General features: G+C 39.0%; 1 protein-coding gene across 8 annotated transcripts in view; it reads right to left on the bottom strand.

Annotated features, from left to right (window-relative positions):
* Positions 1-23,106, bottom strand: part of LOC127979265 (receptor-type tyrosine-protein phosphatase U) — a 208,393-nt gene that overhangs the window by 30,208 nt on the left and 155,079 nt on the right. For 6 of the 8 annotated variants that reach the window (XM_052584594.1, XM_052584596.1, XM_052584598.1 and 3 more), the window contains exons 13-17: positions 19,904-19,940; positions 17,072-17,210; positions 14,215-14,244; positions 13,534-13,694; positions 11,051-11,238 (exon numbers count right to left, since the gene is read on the bottom strand). In XM_052584594.1, the coding sequence (XP_052440554.1) occupies positions 11,051-11,238; positions 13,534-13,694; positions 14,215-14,244; positions 17,072-17,210; positions 19,904-19,940 (555 nt within the window). The remainder of the gene's footprint in view (positions 1-11,050; positions 11,239-13,533; positions 13,695-14,214; positions 14,245-17,071; positions 17,211-19,903; positions 19,941-23,106) is intronic. The other 2 variants (XM_052584595.1, XM_052584601.1) reach the window with 1 other exon arrangement.

Raw genomic sequence — 23,106 nt, 5'->3', positions numbered from 1 at the left:
TGAGAGTGCATATGCATTTACCTTTTTATTATATACCTTTTTATTATATATATATATATATATATATATATATATATATATATATATATATATATATATATATATATATATATATATATATATTTATTTTTATTTTATTTTTTTTAAACAACAAATCAAAATAATTTTTCATCAAAATAACTAAGTAATATAATTAGTTTTTATTGAGTCATGCAATATTGTACTTTACTACGTTTAAAAGTAACTGTTCCCAACACTGGTAACCAAAACTTAAATAGCTTTTCCAAAAATGTAAATAATTGCTCGAAATATAAAATATAGAAGGTGCACAGTGCCATACAAACAAATACAAAACACTTTCATTGTAGCACACATGCCACTAAAATAATGCAATAAACAATTAACAACATGCACTAAAATGTAGCATAAAACCCTAATGTGTTATTGGGTGGGGGGTGGGGGGGATCAGAAGATTTCAAACTGTTTTGTACTGTACAGATTAAAAATGATTAGTTGACATGACAATTAAGATTTAATACAACAAATTAAATCCATATATCTTAATAAACTGAATGCACAAAAAAAGAGAATTTTATATTTATCATCAGTAAACCCAATGAGTGAGGATATCCAAATTCATGATTTATGCTGTTTATAAAAATGTGATCTATTATCTTAATCACTAATTTTAGTTTTCTCCCCCTAACAAGTCGCAGATGCACAAGGAAAGAAGCCATTTCGTCAGTCACTTCAGTTTCTGATCATTCTGTTGTATGTGTACACATTACAGAATGTAAATGACTATAAAATCTATCTATTTCAATCTTATTTCTCAGGGAGACACAGCTATAACTGAGGTCCTGCAACAGGGATACAAACTGTAAAAATGACCATGAGTTTAACGGTAAATGACTGAAAAATTGCTACAGTAAAAATGGTTAACACTACTTTTCCCTACTATATACGCTTAACAACTGTGTATCATTGTGTATCAGTAGTGTATCATTTTTGGAAATTTAAAAAAGCAATATACTATATAGTGAATAACCGTAGATTTACATTTCCAGTATTCCCTACTTTTCATTTCAAATTAGATTTTTTTTAAAATAATGGTTTATTTTCTTTCTTTCTTTCTTTCTTTCTTTCTTTCTTTCTTTCTTTCTTTCTTTCTTTCTTTCTTTCTTTCTTTCTTTTTTCTTATCGGTTTTGTTCATATGGTTGAATCTAATGTTGTTAAATAAATGTTTATTGCATTATTTCAGTTTCATGGGTGTTAACATGATGGTGTTTAGTGTTTAGTAGATTTCAGTACTTCAGTAGGTTGGTATAGTGACATTATAGCAGTTAATGAAATTACGGTATTAAAAAGTAAAATTTAAGTTACATCCTTTAAATCCAAAATGTTGCTACCATATTTTTTATGGTAAAAATCTGGCAATCACAGCTGCCAAATCTTTTTTTGTTTGTTTTTAATCAACACAGTGCAGTGTTAATAAAGCTTTGCCATTGTCTGTTTGCATTGCACACTATTTAGGGAAGACTTTGAAACAATCAGTGACCAAGGTACAAGGCAGTGATTGCTGTATCAGAGCACTAGATAATGCACTGTAGCTGTGTAGCTTGTTCTTTGAACAATTATTAGCAGGGCCAAACAATGACAGAAGACGCGATTATACTTTCAGTGCTACATCTGTAGAACTGTACTACATCTGAAACATTCATGCATTGATGTGCTTTCTGACAGACTGAATGTTTTCATCTGAGGGTGTTTGAGATGAGACTCAGACCACACTGACTAGGGAATCTATGATTGCCTGGGAGGAAAATGCTGAGGTGTGTTTCCTCAAATCAATTATCATTTCAACAGCCTTAGTGCTGCTGATGTCAAGATTGACAATTTCCCTTTTTAAATAGACCAATGACAAAAGTAATATCTGCAAACTTCTGCAGTTTTAATTAAGAAATCATTGGAAGTGCAGTCTAGGGAGACCATACACATCTTTGAGGTGCATTTGCGCTAATGGTTTGGCATTTGGAAAGAGCAGAACATACTTCTGATTTGTCATTTGAGTTTGGTCATTAATAGATGAAGGGTGATCATAATTATAAAACCCTGACCTAAAGTTCATAAACTATTCTGTGTGTGTCTTAGATCCAGATGTTTTAGATGAAAATGTAAGGCAATTTCATTTTCACAGAATTATCCAGAGCAGTGGGTCACCAGACTTGATCCTGGAGGGCCAGTGTCTTGCAGATTCTAGATCCAGCTTGCCTCAACACATTTGTCTTGAAGTTTCAAGAATACCTTTTAAGAGCTTGATTAGCTTTTCCAGGTGTGTTTGGCTTAGGGTTGGAGCTAAACTCTGCAGGACACCAGCCCTCCAAGACCAAGTCTGGTGATCAACTGCTCTGGATCATTCTGTGAAAATGAAATTGCCTTACATTTTCTCCTAAAACATCTGGATCTAAGACACGCACAGAATAGTTTATGAACTTTAGCTTTGAGTCTGGTGATCCCTCATCCAGAAGATCCAAATGATATGAAATCAGCAGATGTTACTGATTACAGATACTGACTAAAGAACAAAACATTCAAATAAGTGTAACACCACTGTAATCTATCTATCTATCTATCTATCTATCTATCTATCTATCTATCTATCTATCTATCTATCTATCTATCTATCTATCTTCGCTTCGAGGATAAACTTTGTCTGACAGTTCCTTGATGGCGCTTGAAATGTAGAGTAGAAAAAGCTTTTTCAGTGGAGCTCCTAGACTATGGAATGAGCTTCCTTTGTCCTTAAAAAAATGTCCTAGTCTAGGGTTATTTCATAGGATGTTAAAAAACTATTTATTTTCTTTGGCTTTTAATAATGTGTTGTAGATTGGGTCACATGTATTTTTTTTTCTTACTTTTCTTTTTTCATATACAGCAATTTGGTGCCCACTGTGGTTTTTCAATGTGCATTAGAAATAAAGTTCAGTTCAGTTGAGTTATTTATTTCTTTTAAAAGAGACAATACCACAATATTTCAGACTGAATATTTAGTACTGTAGAAACTGAGAGAGAAGAGTTGAAATGGCTACGAAGATTGAAGCCAAACAAGTAGACCTAAATTAAGTTATATGGTATGTATTTGAATTGCATGCTACTCATCTATATTAATAAACTGAATGCACAAAAAATTACTCTGTTACTAAACGAACCTCTGTTCCCTAAGATATTGGAATGAGTACTGGGAAAAAAATAAATAAAAAATTCTCCTGAACTTTTGAAGCTTTTTCCATTCACGCAGTGAAACTGCACTGCCAGTGGTTCATGCAGTGTATTAAAAAATGAATCAATGGCTAGGCAGTGGAGCTGCATGAGCCTATGGTGATGAAGCCCACCGAGTCAACCAAAGCCAGCCAGAATTGGCGGGGCGTCTGGCTATATAAGCGGGCATATATTGGAACAGTATGATCACTTCACTAATGTAGTGGAACGACTAAAGGTATCAAACTTTCAATGCCCATAGGGAAGTTAACAACAACCCAAGGCTTAGATGTGCTGAGCTTCCTGAGGTCACACCCAGCCTGGTTAATCGTTCCAGTGTATTCCTGTAACCTCAACATCCAGGGATCGAGAGCTAACAGGTGTATAAATACCAGAGTTTGAGTGTGATATGGCCAAGGGTTCTCTGGCAGATCTGTTTACGCAGCGCATACCTATCTAAGCGGATAAAACCTTGTGGATGTGGACGGCAAGGCCCAGCCAGCCACCTCACAAATATCCACAATGGACACACCGCTGGACCATTCCCAGGATGAGGTAATGCCTCTAGTTGTGTGGACCTGTACTCCAGTTGGACACTGAAGGCCCAAAGAAGAGTACGCTAGCGAGATGAAATCTACTATCCATCTAGAGAGTCTTTGCCTCATGACTGGAAGCCCTTTAGTGCAGTTACTAAAGTTGATAAATAGTTGTTCTGACCACCTATAAGGGGCTGAACATTCATATAGAATCTCAGAGCTCTGTTGGGGCAGAGCACAGATAACTCTCTTCAGAGGGAGGAAGTTCAGACAGCGTAATGACCTGTGTTCTGAATGGAGTGGAGAACCCCTAAGGTACATAATTGTCCCTTTTTTCAGCATGTCCTTCATGTCATTAGGCCAGAATTCCAGCCAGGCAGGGAAGCATGGCAGTCTTCAGTGATAGCGACCGAATGTTGACAGACTGAAGTGGCTCGAAAATGGAGCTCTTCAGGGCCCTCAGCACAGTAAGCAGATCCCATGAAGGGATGGTAAGGGGGACAAGGCAGAGGCTGCTATAGCTGCCACATAGACTTTGAGCATGGATGGGGAGCATACCTTATCCAGCAGAAATGTCAACACCTCTGTCAAATCAGAAGTATGAGGATCTTTTCTGAAGTTTAGACACTAAGCAGAGAAAAAAAGACCACCTCAAGGCATAGAGGCATCTCATAGATGGGGCTATAGCCTCCAAAATTGTGTTTAAAACTCTCTCTGGGAGGCTGGAACACTCCCATCGAGCGGTCAGAGGTGCAGGGCCAATATGTTGGGCAGAAGGTGCCATATTGTCCCGTTCGCTTGAGAGAGGAGATTCTATCTCAGTGGAACAGGCAAAAAGGCCACTATCAACAGCTGAGTTAACTCTGATAGCCACAGCTGGTTCATCCAAAAAGGGGCCACCAAGAGAACTTTGTGTTTCTGTTCCCTTACTTGCCTGATTACTTGTGGGATCATGGTGATGGGGTAAAAGCATAAAGAAGGAGGTTGGGCCAATCGTGGGCCAAAGCATCTTAGGTCTTTGAGAAATAAATTGGGCAGTGAGAGTTGTCTTCTGAGGTGAAGAGGTCCACCACGGCATTGCCGAAGATCTCCCAGATCTTAACCATATGCAGATGGAGCGTCCAATCCACTGAGGGGACAGGCTCGACATACTGCTAGTATTTCCAGGCAGTTGGTGTGGCCAGTCTTCAGTCTTCAGTCTGGCCCTTTCTGTCTCTGACTGGGCAATAAGGAACCAGTCGTTGAGGTGGTTGAGAATGCGGATCTCTATCTGTCTCAGAGGGGAGAGAGCCACTTCCATGTACTTCGTAAAAGTGCGGGGAGCCAGAAAGTATGCATCCAGGGAAAAGGACCAGTCTCTTGAGCGAATTTGCACAAGGATCTGTTTCAGTGTAATCATCCTGTACAACCTTTTTATGAGGGCATGAATCAGGTGTCTGAGATAGAGGATGGGACGAAGGCCAACATCTTTTTTTTTTTTTTTTTGGAGACGAAGGAAGGTGGCTGTGAAAGCCTGACTCGCTCTGAGCTGGGTGAACCATTTTTACAACTCATATCGCCTGCATGGATTCACTGTTTCTATGTGTATTTATACTTTGATTTGAAAGAAAACAAGCCTAAATTTTTTTCATAGAAATTGTATGGAAATGTTTTCTACATTTAGGTCATTATTTTATTTTTATTTTTTCATTCCAGTTGTCTTTAATGTTGCTGAAGATACTTTTCAGCTCCTACTGCCTTTTAACAGTTCAGTTCACTTAAAAAGCTAAACACATCCTGTGCTTTTGACCTCAATGGCACTAAAATAACTTGTAGAAAGTAGCAGAGGGTTGTTTCTGATGGGCACTTTATTTCTGGCAATGGTCTTGGGTGTGGCTCAGTTGTCCAAAAAGTGTCATTGAGGTGAATGTAAATGCTTGCTTTCTCTGAGTATTGCAGACCACTTTGATCCAAAATCCCATATCACACTGGGTTTTCCCAAATGGCACAGGGGCTCTGTACTTGCAGTCTAGTGTCTGAGAAGCAGGGTGGGACAACATAGGGTGTCCCCTTTGAAAAGGACTGTGATGTCTGTAGGCAGCATTTGTGCCAAAGCTGTATTGGATATGAAATGAGTTCTCATTGGCTGTGATTGACAATTTACTCAGCATTTGCTTTCAATGAGAACAGACAAAAAACTTGATGCTGTACACTTTGTTTCTGGTTAGGGCACAGTTTTCTATTTCTGTAGTTCAGCCTCCATTTCAATTACCATCTCTCTTCTCTCTCTCTCTCGTTCATCGGTCTTGTTGTCATTGAAGATCACCCCAGGCTCAGCTGCTACACAGCGTGACATTCTCATCAAAGACTACCATTCTTTCATTCTTCCTCAACCAAATCACATAATCAATATTTCTGTCTCCACCTCAAAACATTTATCTTGCTCTCGCTCATCTCTTGAAGAAACTGATTCCTTGAACTCTAAAGCGACCTAGCAAGAAAGATTTTGAACATTTTGGAATAGTAGACTGTCAAACAAAATATGCCTCATGGAATTTCACCATCATGTTGCTCTATGAATTGACATGTATTTATACATTTCTAAACTCACCAAGAGTGCTTTCACACTAGAACCTTTACATGCAGGGGTTTGTTTGATGTCAGTTTTCTGTTTGTTTGGATGATGTGAATTTTAATGTGAACTAACTGGAGGACTTTCTGAACACAGGTGTGCACCTGCAAACCGAACACCAGGTCATCTTAAATGGTAGTACATTTCATGTAAATTCCAGTATGGTCCATGTTGATACAAACACAATCATCCTAAATTGCATGAACTGATACTGATGACTTACGTATGTGTAACAGTTATGGACTTTTGTGGTCGTTTTCATTTGTTCCCTCATGTTCCATTGACCTGGTTTCTGTCTCCCCTTGATTGTGTCATGTTGTTCAGGTGTGTCAAATCGTTGTTGTAAATAATCCTCATTTACGTTCCCTATATTAGTTCATGTCTATTGCATGGTCTAGTTTGTCCAATATTGTCAATGTGTATATGTTTTCCTGACTTTTTCTCTGTTGATTACCCCTTTGTGGATTATTAAAGACTTTGTATTATTATCTTCATCTTCGACCTCATTCATTCCCTCATGCTGCAGACCATGACAGAATACCGCACGTAAAAGTTAAAGTAGCTGCACCCCTCCTCTCCATTTTGTTTCTGTTTTTCTCAGTCTTAATTTTTTTGTTATGGATTATTTAAAGGATCTCCTTCCCCTCCTGAAACACAGATCACCAATTACTCCAGCAACCCAGACTGCAGCCTCTGCACGTTCTTCCTGGCGAGCCTCAATGAGGAGTGTAGAGCGTGCCTGTCTAGAGGTGGACCTCGGGACTAATTCGCAGCCTTTGTGGAATTGGTACTGGTTAGCAACAAATCACCGTTAACCACAGGCTTCACAGAGGAGCAGCTCACCAGTACCACTCCAGACCCAGAGCCTAGGCCACCATCTCCCCGCTGCAAGTAGCCAAAGCATGAGCCCACTGCTGACAGAGAGCCAGAGCCCTTCTGTCTGCTTGGAACTTAATATCTGTCTGGATTTCCGACCCACCCTCCCTGTCATGTCGACACCATGTCATCTGTCATCTCCTCTGCTCACCCTCAGCCCAACATCCGTGTGCTGGATTCGCAGGGGGTCTGCCACTCTCCATCGGCGTCGTGGATGGAGGATCCATTGTCTCTGCCTCCAGCCATTGAATTCTGGACTCTGCCATGACCCTTTAAATCAGTGGCTCCACCATGGCTCCTAGCTCCCTCCTCGCCACCATGGCCAGTCATTCCACCAGCTTCACCGGGCTCCCTCATCCCACCGGTTCCCCCTTGTTCTGTCAACAACCATCCACCGCCCTGGGACTCTGGCTCTGGCTCATCCCTCCATCTGTGGCTCTGTCAGGCTCCTCTTTCCCTCCGGTTCCACCTCAGTCCTCTGTCGTTCCGGCTCCACCATGGCCTTCCAGATCCCTGCTTCGGTCGCTAGAGCCATCTGGTCTGCCTTGGCCCTCCAGATCATTTGTGTAGCCCTGGCTCATCGACTCTCCGTCTGCTCCGGGCTCCTCCTTCATCTGCTCCGCTGCCGTCGCCCCCCGTAGCTGTCAGTCCTTCCTCCTCCATGGCTCCACCCTCCGTCAGCTCCACCATGGGTCACTATTATGGCTGTGGCCTGGGTCTCACCTGGCTTTTCCTCTTGCTCCTGTTCCCCCTTGTCATCTCTCTGGCTCTTCCCTCCATTATCACCTCCCTGGACTCTGTTTGTCGTCCTCCTCTGGGAATTCCATCCTCCATCGGAAACCTCCAACTGTCCGGTCTGCCTTCCAGCCCTTCGCCTTCCTCTGTCACCATCCAACATTCACTCCTAAGCCCTCCTCCATCTCTCTTTGTGTCTCTACGGTGCAAGGATGTGCCTTCCAAAAGGGGGATGAACTGTAACAGTTATCGACTTTTGTGGTTGTTTTCATTTGTTCCCTCATGTACCATTGACCTAGTTTCTGTCTCCCTTTGATTGTGTCATGTGTTTCAGGTGTGTCAGATTGTTATCATCAATTAACCTCATTAATGTTCCCTATATTAGTTCCTGTCTATCGTACTCTAGTTTGTCTGGTGTCATCAATGTGTAAGTGTGTTATCTGTGTGGATTACCGCTTTGTGGATTATTAAAGACTTTGTATTATCATCTTCATCTCCGTCCTCATTCATTCCCTTGTGCACCAGACCATGACCCTAGGATTCTGAGCTTCATCAGTTATTTTTTAAGTAGTTTAAGTTTAGTAGGATGAGAATGTCAACTAATAACCTTATTCTAAAGTGTTACCGTACTTAAGGTATGGTTAGGTTTAGGATTAGGGTGTGGTTTAGGGTTACCTGCATGTAATTATGCATAATAATAGTAGGTGAATGTAACATGTAGCAAGAACACCTTCACTCGTTACCATCCAGTATGTGTTTTAGTGTGCACACTAGAGCAGTGTGGGTGATGGGCATGGGCTGTGAGTTGGCTATTATACAGTGTATTTTGTAGCAGTGTGGATGTTGACCATCAGACAGCTCACCGGGCCACCTATGATGTTACTATAAGCCTGTACCATGTATGAAGAGGTTTTCAGCAGAAACATATGAGATGGCTACAGCAACCACAGCCACAGTCCTTTTCCAGTGAAAGAATGAAGAGACAAAATCTGAAGCATGGCTTCTAGAGGAGAGATTCATGTGCCCCGTGGGCTCAGATTAATGACTCAAAAAGAATATCTGTATTCTATTGAGAAAGTGTGGTGAGGGCAAAGAAGAACTGGAGGTATTATTAATACATAAGTGGAATATTTTGAATGAGAAATTTCTTTTTGTGAAGGGCTGATATAAAAAAAGAACTTTGAAAGATTTGGCAGCACTTCACTCACATTTGATGAGTAAGGTTTTAGAACAATCTGTGTTATTATAAAACACACTTTTTAGCTTGGAGCTTCTTACTGAATATATTGGAGAATATACATACTGTTTAAACATTTTTGAATGAAGTCCTGTCTGCTCACCAAAGCTGCACTTTTTTACTCAAAAATAGATAAGATAAAAATTGTATTCTAATTAAATATATATTAAAATCTATCTATCATATTTCTGTCTATCTGTCCATTATCTCTGTCCTATATCCATCTATTTATCGGGGGCTTAAATTGTAAATTGCATGGTCCCGGAACAAAACAGCAATTTCCAGGCTTGAAAAAGTTTAGAAAAAGTTGTAGGATTTTATTTTACAAATTTCTGTATAATAGAGTTATATTTAATCAGTTCCTAAATTTTGGTGGGGGACTGTGTGTAGTTATATCTCATTGCTTTAATAATTCCTTCAGCTTTCAAGTTTATAATGAGGGAAATTCCTGCATTTAATATATCATGTAGCTTAGAATAATAAAATAAATCCACACAAACTATACGATTATATCAGTCATTCGAACAGTCATTTGATCAGTCATTTTCACCTTTGTAAGTCTGTATGGTTGTATGTTAACTGTTTCTGCAACTTCTGGAGCAGGCTCCCAAGAATTTCACTCACCAAGGCATATGTGCTGTGGTGATGTGGCAATATAATTGACCTGACTTGAAACCAGCCTTCGAATTCATGAACTTTCTCGGATTGCTCTTCTCACCAGCGCATCTTGTCTGCACTACAGTGACCTGCTGCACGCTGCATCCGATACAAGACTTTAACTCGCATTTCGGGACAACTGACAGACAGTTGCATTGTTACAACAATGCGTAATTTGCACACCTTTTTAAGTATTTTAAACCATTTGGTACGTGCATGCTCCAGAGGGTGTATTATGTGCCCTCGCACAGTCACAACCAAAGTTCGTATAGTATAAAGCCGCCTCACAAGTATTATATAAGAGTTATTTTTCATAGTCTGTTGAGCTTAAGCAACCAAATACACACAATATGATTTCTGTTGTGGGTGATGATAAATAAAACAATTCCATGGCACACTCTACTGAAATGAAGGGGAAAAAGTCAATGATTAAATCAGACACTTACACCTGATATTAAGCTACATGAAAAACAAGCTCAAATGTAGTTAGCTCAAAAGGTTTTTGGCCGGCGAATGAGGAGATTGGTGTTTTGTCTGTCAACAGTGCATCGCATTATACGGTAAAGAAAATGTTGTACTATTCAAACATCAGTTACTTATTTACACTTGCATTGCGAAAAAGTTTCCTCCAGGCTGTGCGCAGCACGTTAATCTGAGTGGAGGTGGGGTGAATTTACAAGGTTACGCTGAGAGCTTGAGGATCCAATGGCGTTACGAAGTTTTACTGACAAGCTCTTTTAATACTTACCATTGGTTAAATATTTCTAAAAACCCTCTGATTTAAAAAAAAAAAATAATAATAATAATAATAAAAAATTCTAATAGAAATATGAAGTTTGGATAGTTTTTCACAGCACACCTGACAGGGCTTGGGTATGGCAATTGCCACACTCTGCCATATGGAAATGCCGCACCTGGAGGAGGGGTATACGGCAAAATCTTTCTGATATTCATTTTAAGTTTAATTTAATTATTTAAGTACTATTTGTGACCAATGTAGGTGTAATAACACTGCTTCAAGTTTCTCGGTTTCTCCTCAATTTCCTTGGTTGGTCATCACTGTCTTTTATATTTGACCCAGCCGTCATATGCTTTCAGAATTGCTTGTCAGAACCACCGTAACCTCAACAGAGTCTCACCTCATACTCTTGCTTGAAGCCGTAGCCCTCTCCTGTCTTCATCTGGTTGATGTGCTGGAGCAGATCTGCCACTCTCACAGCCGGGTGCAGCTGCCCTGTGTGGTACGGAGAGCTTTTTCTCCTGCAGTGCCTTCTGGGAGAACCACCTAGCAGGCTGCTGGACTCGTTCACCGTGCTGCGCTGCTCATCTGAGGAGCGGGAGGAAGAAGAGAGAGAAAGATAAACACAAACAGACTGTGGCACAAAGGGAGAGAAGCTACAGTGAGCTCATAGGTAACTTGCAAATTGCAGCAGGAGCAGCTTCACTGAAGGTGTGAATCGTAAAGGCCGAGGGAGTTTGTCTTCCCAATACTATGAATCGCAGTGTCTGTGTGAGTGTGAATTGAAGCAAAACTACAGGGGTAGAGATGTTAGAAAGGTGTTGTAAGAAGCGGACACGCTGTGCTGGTTTAACTTGACGAAGATGGCCTGTGTAGATTCATTTTTCAACCTTCTGTCTTCATTGTAAGGGTATTGCCAGATTATTTTACATGGACACGAGCTCCAGAGGTATATTACTATATTGCAGTAAAATATTACTTATAAATCCTTGTCTGGTTACGGAGATTACCATACACTGATCAGATAATAATTTTCCCTCATGGTATTATTGGGTAAGACTTTATTTGATAGTCTACATTATACATTCTACTAACTATTTCTGCTTACCCTAACCATAAACTGACAGTCTACTAATACTCCAATGAGAGATAACTGACGTTGCATAGTTACTTGTAGTAAGCAGAATGTCTTAAATAGACTTCTGAAATAAAGTGTGACCGTCTTCAGAAATCAATTTCTTTCAGCAGTTTAACTAGCAATGCATGATTTGCAAATGAATCACTACTGAACTAATTAGTCAAAAGTATTTGCAAAAAGCTTTGAAACATAGGTCTGCAATCCCATGGGATGCGCAGGACCTGACCCAACAGAGTGCGGCACAGGACACATTTTTAATTGCTGAGAGTGGGTGTGGGAGGAATAGTGATGAATGTGTGGAAAGTGGGAGAGAGAAATGACTCAGGGGCTCCTGCAAAATACATAAAAGTCAAGATAAATTAAAATTTTTTTTACATGTTTTTAAATGTGATTATTGCTATTCCTGTTATGTCTCTGCCGAGCAACAAATATGAATGGAAGTAGGACAAAATATGACATATATGTGCATGAACTGGACATAATCTTAGGGGAGAAGGAATATCCATCCCACATAGACCTCTAGTCAATAGTCTGTATTTGGGGAATAGAAAATAATATTTCAAACCAGTGCTACACATCCAAGTACAAAACATAAGCACGAACATCTGGAGCCAGGCAGGGAGCCAGTGCTCTCATTTTACTGGCACACAACAACACTCGTCTGTTCCAGGGATGATCAGGACACTGACTCAAGAATCAAAGAGGAGTTGGAGGATTTGTAATATGTGAAAACTGAGTATAGTGATGAATAATAGATAGATGCAAACAATGACTAACAGAGATGATCAATATAAGGTGTGTACTGTAACCATCTCACTGCTCACTTGTTCCCCATGTGTTCTAATACATGCATTATATATCGGGGAGAGAGAGAGAGAGAGAGAATATGTGTGTGTGTGGTCTTGTTTTTGTGAGATATGAGGACACAACTCTGTATAATGACATGGGTATGACACAGGTATTACAAGGAGAGGGTGACTTATGAGGACATAACCCATGTCCCCATTTTTCAAAACGCTTATAAATCATACAGAATGAGTTTTTTGAGAAAATAAAAATGCACAAAGTTTCCTGTGAGGGTTAGGGTTAGGGGTAGGGTTGGTGAAGGGCGATAGAATATACAGTTTGTACAGTATAAAAACCATTACACCTATGGGATGAACACACTTTTCACAAAAACAAACATGTGTGTGTGTGTGTGTGTGTGTGTGTGCGCAAGTGCATGGGTGCTGCTTAGCCAATGTACAATATGTCTTAGTTTTAGAAATGAATGTGGCAATTTCAAACTTGTACTACACTTATCATAACTAAAATAATTACATCGTAATAATAAACTACAACTACCACTTATAACAGTAATATTATGATGAGTCAAATCTTCAAATTCATATTTAATATTGTTTATTTTGTCTTATTTTATCTTGTTCAGTCAATTAATCACACTCAAATTAGTGTCAAAACCGGTTTAAGAAGGCAGAGGAAAAGGTTAGCCATAAGTAACCATAGCTAACCAAGGTAAACATAACATAAGTTTACAAAAAATACATTGAATTATCACAAACAGGCCTTAACACTTTTATTTCCTTATTTGTTTATTTATTTTTTATCATACAGTTATCATGTAACTTGGCCTGATTACTTTTATTGAGGTATTAGACCTTGGTCACTTCCTACCCTTCGTCTGAAGATTAAAGTTTGTATGTGCAAGGAGCAATTCTATCCACTGTGTTTGTTAGTGTACTCACTTCTAGCAGTGCAGTTATGTGAGTCCATGAATGTGTTGGTGGTTCGATCGTCCTGTTGGAGTGTACTGTGCTCTGTTGTACTGCAGTCCAGTGACCCCAGCTTACGCGTCTTCTCCTGACGATACGTCATCACTGCCTTGTTTATGTTCACTTTCTTCCTGCTGCAGAGTATGAAAGACAACAAATAAAGAGAGACTGAAAGGACTGTAAATGAGAGGAAAAGAGAAAATACATCATTTTGGAGAGGATTAATAATATAAGAGGATTGTAGGAAATATGCCATCAGCAGTAATAGGATCTACAGCTTTAAATGGAGGTAGGACTTAGCCAGGTCAGTGGTTGTAGCATGATCCCATGGTTTTGCTACGGTGGTTGCTAAATGGTCAAAAGTCAAGATTTTCCTATTTCTAGATGTGACAGTGGTCGCACCTCCAATATAAGCCTATGGGAATTCTATCCATTTATTTGAATGTATAACAGCAGTAAAACACCTCTGCTCAAGCCACATATCTTGATCAATAACACATGCATTACTATAAAACAGCACTACTGTATATTGAAAACAGGGGAGTTATTGACAACAAAGAGATATACTGAAAATTGGTCTAATCTCCAATAAAGCAAAGCTAAACAACAGCAGCGGATGAGAAAAGAATGGAACCTGATGAGGGAATGACTTACGGGTAGTAAGGGTAAGAATAGATGTCCCTTCTGGAGAGCATGATGAGAAACATAAAAAAACAAAAACAAACAAAAACAAAAAAAAAACATAAAAACATGCAGGTTAGCCTTTCTTCTAGTACATTTACATCTATGCAATTGGCAAATACTTTTATCCGAAGCAGCTTACAATGAATTCAAGCTTTACATGTTTTAAATGCATGCATTCTCTGGAAATTGATTTGCTGACCTGTGCTTTTACTAGAATCATGCTCTAGTGTTTAATTTACAAGCTAACAGGCAAGTTACCATGTCAATTACTCAAAGATGCTGAGATAAACATCTGTCTTTAGCTTCATGCCAGATTCCGACACATACAGCATGAAAGCACACTGGTTCCCAACTGGTTTCATTACTTGGCTTTATTACAACTCTCTCAAATAATACTGTAGTAGGTAGTCACAATTCAGCAAAATCTGAATGAGCAATTGTTTATTATTTTTGAGTTTCATATTCATTAACAACAGGAGAATCTCAGTGAATTAGAATGTCATGGAAAACTTGTGCATTAAATAAATTCAAAGCACAGAGACTGAATTAGTTTAAGTCTTTGGTTCTTTTAATTGTGATGATTTTGGCTCACATTTAACAAAAACCAACCAAATATATATATATATATATATATATATATATATATATATATATATATATATATATATATATATATATATATATATATATATATTGGTAAGGACTCATTTTGCATTAATTACTGCCTCAATTCGATGTGGCATGTAGATGATCAGTTTGTGGCCCTGCTGAGGTGGTCTGGAAGCCCAAGTTTCTTTGACAGTGGCCTTCAGCTCATCTGCATTTTTGGTCTGTTGTTTCTCATTTTCTTCGACGATAGCCCATAGATTCTCTCTTGGGTTCAGGTCTGGTGAGTTTGCTGGCAAGACAAGCACACCAACACCAACACCATGGTCTTTTAACCAACTTTTGGTGCTTTTGGCAGTTTGGGCAGGAGCCAAATCCTGCTGAAAAATGAAATCAGCATCTTCAAAAAGCTGGTCAGAAGAAGGAAGCGTGAAGTGCTAAAAAATTTCTTGGTAAAGGTGCAGTGACTTTGGTTTTCAAAAAACACAACGAACCACACCAGCAGATGACATTGAACCCCAAATCATCACAGACTGTGGAAACTAAACACTGGACTTCAAGCTTGGGCTATGAGCTTCTCCACCCTTCCTCCAGACTCTAAGACATCAGTTTCCAAATGAAATACAAAACTTGCTCTCATGTGAAAAGAGGACTTTGGTCCACTGGGCAACAGTCCAGTTCTTCTTCTCCTTAGCCCAGGTGAGACGCCTCTGATGTTGTCTGTGGTTCAGCAAATTCTTTGACACGTCTGTGTGTGGTGGCTCTTGATGCCTTGACTCCAGCCTCAGTCCATTACTTGTGAAGTTCACTCAAATTGAATCGATTTTGCTTGACAATCCTCATAAGGCTGTGCTTCTCTCTGTTGGTTGTGCATCCTTTCCTTCCACTCCACTTTCTGATTACATGCTTGGATACAGCACTCTGTGAACACCCGGATTCTTTGGCAATTAATATTTGTCGCTTACCCTCCTTGTGAAAGGTGTCAATGATTGTCTTCTGGACAACTGTCAGATCAGCAGTCTTCCCCATGATTGTGTAGCCTAGTGAATAAAACTGAGAGACCATTTTGAAGGCTCAGGAAACCTTTGCAGGTGTTTTGAGTTGATTAGCTGGTTGACATTTCACCATATTCTAATTTGTTGAGAATTGGTGGGTTTTTGTCCAAAATCATCACAATTAAAAGAACCAAAGACTTAAAATACTGTCTGTGTGCACTGAATTTGTTTAATACACAAGTTTCACAATTTGAGTTCAATTACTGAAATTAACTTTTCCATGAAATTCAATTTTATTATGTATATAATTGGTTTGGCTTCTTTAGAACTTAGTTATTGCCTAAACTCTTCATTTTCATAAATTGCAATGACTTATTGTTATGTTGTGCTTTGGACTCCTGTACTGTAAGCATTTCACATATAAAGGGGACACTTTTATGCATAAATGTTAGAAACAATTTGAAAACGACCATGCTAATTTATATTATGACTAATTTTTGGTAGAAAATCTTCACTTTAATGTTGTGGTTTTGTTCACATGCAATATTAACATGCAACTTTTTTATCTACTTCAGTCTTTTGCCATGCTGGAGATTATCCGCCAGCATTTAAGGTGGGAAATGCTCTTATTCACACATGAGCATTACCTGTATGTGTGAAAACACTCATTATCTTCTCTCAGCGAGTAAACCAAAGAGCTGTACTTCACATTCAACATGAGTCATTAAATTATAGCCTGCGAAAAACATATTTCCACATATTCGGCCAGTCATTACAGCAAAATAAACCTCAGCATAGTGTGGCGATTACTTGTATGAAACCAAAGGCCTTTATTTTGAAGTAATGACCAGCTGACTATACATTATAGCATTTATTATTGTGCATGTGCAGAATACAGCGATTTACCAATCACAATGAAGTATCCCAGAGGCCCACATAATAATAGTGAATAATGCAGTTCTGAGGTACTTATCGTACCTTCCCTCGCTGTTCCCAAAATGTAACAGAAGATTTAGTTTTAGACTGTTAGAATTGGTCATGTCTGGGCAATATTTCAGCGGTGAGTTTTGAGCCGGCTCTAATTGAATCATTTAAAACTTTGAAGCTGTGTTAAAGTGTTTTGAGCACTGGTTCTGGCCACCACTGCTGCTGGTGTGCTGTGACACTGTAAGGAACATCTAGAATTGGATTAGATTTTAAGTGAATCCGAGTCCACACATGCTCACCCTTTCTTCACAATAACCACAATGGCTCCCAGCAGGAGGATGAGCACAACCAGCCCCCCAGCACAGGCCCCCAGGATCAGCCCCATGTCCTCGGCATGCTGGGAAACCTCCAGAGCTCGCTTATGGTCCTTACAGGCCTCTGAGAGGAGAAAGACAAAGAGTCAATAAATGGAAGTGAGAGAAAGACCAATGACTTCATATAATGATTATAGCATGGTAATGGATTTTAGAATGTTAATGTATTTGGTCTTTGTGGAATAGATCTGCTGTAAAGCAAGTACAGGAAATTGCTACTGCCGATGCATATGGTGATACAGTGCTGTGAGCATTTAAGACATACTGCTGCTGCACAAATAGCATATATAATAACCCATAGCAGATCTACACAGGTGGAGCTGGGGAGGTGGAGGGTCCAGATGTGCCAAGTTGAACACTGTGAATATCATCAGTTTATGTTAAAGACTCATCAGCCTCTGCAATCTAAATTTTCATGACAAAAGTTTGAATTTAGCTAAATATTAGCATTTCAGTTAAACTACACAAATATGAATTTAATTCTGCTTTTACAGCTATTTGAAATATCAAAAACATAAATATGATTATGTTTTCTCTAGACAATGTACAAGTCTGATAGTGGTCCTATACTTAAAACACAATTTTAAGCAATTTCTCAGAAAATAAGTTTACATCGAGAAATATATTTGAAAATCATCAAAACACTGAAAATACTGAGATATAATTTGCCCAGTCAAAGCCCTAATACTCCAGCACAAAACATTATCTCAAGCAGCAGATGAGCATTAGAAGATTAGAACAGAGGCCAGGTAATGCTGGCAAAGCATGACTGCATGCTAATCTGCTAAAGGTATCGCAGCGGTTGGAGGGAGATGAAGAAACAGTTTATCAGCATCAAGCAGCACATGAGCGAGCCACAGGGGGGGAAGATCAACCCAGGGTGACTTTGGAGTGAACAAGCCGGGTCTCTGGCAAATTGGGGTCAGGTCAGTGATGCATGGGTGCCAGTTTCTGGTAAGATTATCAAAAGTCCAGCTCCCAAAACTGAGCATATTGAAGGAATTTTCATAACCAAGTTTTTACAGCCAACTTTGACTCCTTTCCCAAATATTATGATGCCATTCGGGCTTCATGTTCCTTGAGAATAGCACAGATTTAGCCAAAGCCGATATTATTTCAAGTCAAAAATGATATGGGAACAGGCTGGAACATGTACAATCTAGTGTCTTAAATTCAAAACATTTTAGAAAGTTTGCCCACTCTGAAAAACAACCAAGGATTTGGATGTCTCGTTCCAACAGGTTTGGCAAGAGCAACAGTTATTTTTTTTTTATATTTAATCCAGTTCAGAAAGAAACAGCCTGCACATATACAATCTGGCAGCATTTCAGCAAGCCCAACATTCAACCATTCGAGAGTCCCTTGATGACGGCTGTGCCTACTGATCACAAACTTGACCAAGAGAGTCAAGAACTGAAACTGTGTTCTTCCAGTTTTGTGGATCTCTGTATTTTCTCTCTCTGTAAATGCAGTCAATTTCCAAACAGCTCCAGAGAACAGCATGAAATCTCTCTCTCGATTAATTTAAGCCCCTGTGGTGCTTCCAAAAGCAGAAATTGCCATTTGAAAAATCACAGGAATGGAAGTGCATTATTATGCCATCTGCTGTAGTGACATTAATTACAATATCATTGATGAAATAAATTCCTAAAAAAGGTAATACTAAGGTTAAAATTACATTTGATCCTGGGCCAAATGACCAGTCAAAGTGTCCATTTTTTGAAGCAATGTACATTACTAATCAAAAAATAAGTTTTGATATATTTACGGCAGGAAATGTACTAAATATCTTTGTGGAACATGATCTTTACATATTTACATCATGATCTTTACTTAATATCCTAATGATTTTTGGCATAAAATAATGTATGCATTTTTGTTTACTGCTACAAATATACCCCAGCGACTTAAGGCTGGTTTTGTTCTGGTCCAGATTCAAATATTTGGTGGGCTTTGGCAGTATGTTAGTAGCACCTATTTGCAGCATGTACGTCAAATTACTCAGTTCTTAAATATATAATTACAGTGCAAAAATAACACCATAAAATAAAGTGAAACTCTAATTTCTTAATTTCATAACAAGCTGAAAGATGGTAATGGAGGATTTACTCACAGATGTGTAGGCATTCGAGACTCAGACAGTGTGTGTGTGTGGGTGTGTGTTCAGCAGTACCATGTCTATTAATAGCGAAGCTCCTTCATGTTAACTGCTGTGAGAACAGTGACGTTGCCACCTTGCTACTAAGTGTCACATAGCTTTTTATATTTTATATTTTATCGATAAAGATGTGGGAAAGTGTTGATAACATTTCAGTGCACATGCATGTTTACTGTATGTGTACAGTATGTGAGTATGTTAATGATATCCCACTATTTTGTAAATGTGATTCTGTGACACCTGAGCTGAAAAATAAAAATACAAAAAATAAGTGATTCAGCTGATTCCTACTACTTGTTTTTGGCTTTATCTGTTCATCTGCTTTTTGTTCTTCAGTCTGTTTCTATTTATGTTGTTTCACTATGCCAAACTTGAATGAGATTTTGTAATATTTGAATGATAATACCAGGTGGATTGTGCCCAACTATCACCGCTGGCGTTTTGAGAAAGAGCCACATTAAGGTAACAAATACGCATTCATCTCTTGCCAAAGTGTGAGCGAGTCCGCAGCAGGGACATTTGGTTAGCATTGATGTATATGCGCTGTCAATGAGACATGCCCTCAAGCGTGTAAACATTGCAGATAAAGAATGAATTACCTTTACGAGCGATCCGAATGCAGTTGATCCTGGTCTCCTAAGGGGGAAAACAGAGAATGGATACAAGTTATCAGGGCTATCTGAGGGTGAGAGCCTAGCGTGTGTGTGATTTATGTGAATATCTAACTAGAAATCCCATGGGCAGCCAGGATTAAATAGAAATGCCTTTAATGGCATGCACTAGCAAATGAATGAGAACATCAGCTGGACATGAAGGCTCAGTCAGGCTGTTATACTGTCTACACTTAACATATGTTGTCTGCTAAGTCTATGGCTGTGAAAAAATCGAATGCCATTTTCATGCACATCTCATCAGTAAAGATGCTCCTGTAATTAGAAGTATATCTCCAGCACGTGCGTTCAGATCAGGGTTGCCAGGTTTTCACAACAAATCCTGCCCTGTTGCTTCTCAAAACTAGTCCAAAACTAGCCCAATCGCGTTTCCAGGAGGTTCCCCGATAAAAAAATTAACTTTCCGTGGTTAAAATTTAAGTTTTATGGAATGGTTGCCTTGATAAAATTCGCATTTTAGGGTCTAAATATCACGTTATTGGTATTGTCGCTTTGACCCGCGGACATGAAAAACAACCACAGACAACATTGGCAACATTGGTTGGCATTTACTACACAGAGACTTAATTCACTGACAATCTACACAAAATCGATGTTAAAATCGGTGGCGATTCTTTGTCGATTTTGAAAGCGATTTTGTGTTAGTTGCCGGTAGACTACGGCTCTGTGTAGTAACTGACGCTTCACCTGAACCAGTGTTGCCAAGTCTGCGGTTGTTTTTCATGTCCGCGGTTCAAAGCAAGCCCAATACCAATAACGAGATATTTAGCCCCTAAAATGTGAATTTTACCAAAACAACCATGCCAAAAACAAAATGTATATTTTAACCCCGGGAAGCAATTTATTTATTTTTTTATCTGGGAACCTCCTGGAATCGCGATTAGTTTTGGAATAGTTTTGAGAAGCAACGGGGCAGGATTTGTTGTGAAAACCTGGCAACCCTGATCTGAACACACGTGCTGGAGATATACTTCTAAATAAAGGAGCGTCTTTACTCGATTTTTTGCACAGCCCTATCTAAGTCTACATCCCAAACAGTGACAAGCTGTTGTAGCCCTAAATGTATGATTTGTGCATCTATGATTTGAATAGATCGATCATCAACATGATTCCAAGTTAATATACAATGTTGTAATGCAAAAAAAAAAAAAAAAGTATCTTGGCCTTATGATGCGTCTAAAATACTAGATTTTGGAACAGATCCTAAGAATCCAATCCAGCTCTAAGCATCTCTCTCTCTCACACACACACACAAGATGAGCTACAGGGACACATTATCAAATTAAGATTTACAGGTGGAAATTGTGGCTTTATGTGGCAATTATGTAGATTCATCTACCTAGATTGGAGTCGAGACCTTTCTCACCCAAACTGCCTGTAAATTGCCTTTTAAATTGAAAACCAGCACTGAGTTGCTTTCTCCTCCCTTTCACGGGGGCAGATGTGACATATTTACCACCGTATTTTAACATGTCATTAAAACATGTGTTCGGCAGTCCTCTGTCGAGGTTGTGGGGCACTGAGGTTCAGCGCTGAAATTAATCGCTGTCAGATGATATACAGTATGATATGCAGGTCACGCTCAACGCTGCTTTACAAGTGGCTGTTAAGGATGGTGATGCCCAGCTATTTCTCGAAATTCAATATGGTCAATATTCAGAGTGAAAATGCGTCTATCTGTCACACCTACAAATGTGATTGACTTTTATGTGTCCGTGGGAATGTAAATAGCCACTGCATAATTCATAATGTCAGTGGAGTGCAAAAGTTCCTGCATAATTTGAGGTCCTCTCAAGTGTACAGTGCAAACAATGTGGGATGAGTTATGAAGTGAAGTTTAAAACGTATTAGAGGGATTAAGGGTTTGGAGCAACACTAATAGTGAAGCTTGCCTCTCCTACAAATAAATGATGTTTTATTCTTAAATGCATTTGTCTATTTTAAAACCCAACACTTATGCCTTCTGAGCCACAGTAAGCCACTTTAGTCAGAGTAATTACTGTTTAAATTCAGCGCGAGTCTAATAGAGCGAACCTGCACCTAATTATCACAAATAATTGTCAAAATTAGAAGCAACAGCACAGGCAAACATTCCGCATTACTCATGTTAAAAAGATTTATTTAGGCTGATTAAGATGGAAATGCGTGCAGGTCATATAAACAATAACCTGAATGAATTTGACTCATCTTGTGCTAGAATAAACTCACTTTAAGAGGTGTGTGTCAGGCAGCGCTGAGTGCTTGATGCTGCTGTTTATGACCTATTATGTTGTATTCATTATTTCCCATTAGAGGAGGGATTTCTAACACAATCCCATTATTGGATACAATGGTACCTTTGTTTTGTTTGTAGCGGTGAGACAGCTAGCCAACATAAGCCGAACTAAGTGTCTTTGTCTTGCTCTTTTTTTACTTTAGGGACACTAGACAGTCATTTCCATGACAAGGAGACAGAATACAACTCCACAGGCCTCATTAAAATGACAACTGATGATCAAATGCTTCTCTCTATTGCGCTTGCAGAGGAACTTTCATGTACCACAGTCTGGATCTCTGTGTATCACCTCAACACAACAAACAACTGAAGAAGCAGCATCCTAATAGAAGTAAATAGGATGTTATGTTGTGCTCAAATGAATCATATCCTTAAATAGCTTTCCAAGGTTGCAACAGAAGCCAATTATGTCTTCAGTGGTAGTTATTTACTCTCATTAATTGCATAAGCATAAATAATTTATCACTGTATATAGTTTACTTGTGTGCCATCTATTTCCCAATCCTCCACCCAACATCAAAGTTGACTGAAAACTAAGAACTGGTTTTGGTACACTAATCAAGCTTAAGCAAGAATCGATACTGCTGGACTTGTAAAATGTCTTAGACCAAGAAGGGCAACCTTCCAGCAGAGTTTACGTCTTGTCCTAATTAAACACATCTGAACCAGCTAATTAAGGACTTTAGGATCACCAGAATGCACTTTTTTCTTCTTCAGTACATTCAGTACATTACAGATGCCTTAAACTTTGCTCTTGGACAGTTTGGCTTCAGCCCTAACCTATACCAGCTAATCAAGGTGTTCACTTGATTGAGAAGGTTGGAACTAAAGGTAGCATGAAAGTGTATTCCCAGAA

The sequence above is a fragment of the Carassius gibelio genome, chromosome B19 (assembly GCF_023724105.1).
Source record: "Carassius gibelio isolate Cgi1373 ecotype wild population from Czech Republic chromosome B19, carGib1.2-hapl.c, whole genome shotgun sequence".
Lineage (NCBI taxonomy): Eukaryota > Metazoa > Chordata > Actinopteri > Cypriniformes > Cyprinidae > Carassius > Carassius gibelio.
Note: the sequence above shows the minus strand (reverse complement) of the source record. Positions and strands in the feature narration are given on the sequence as shown.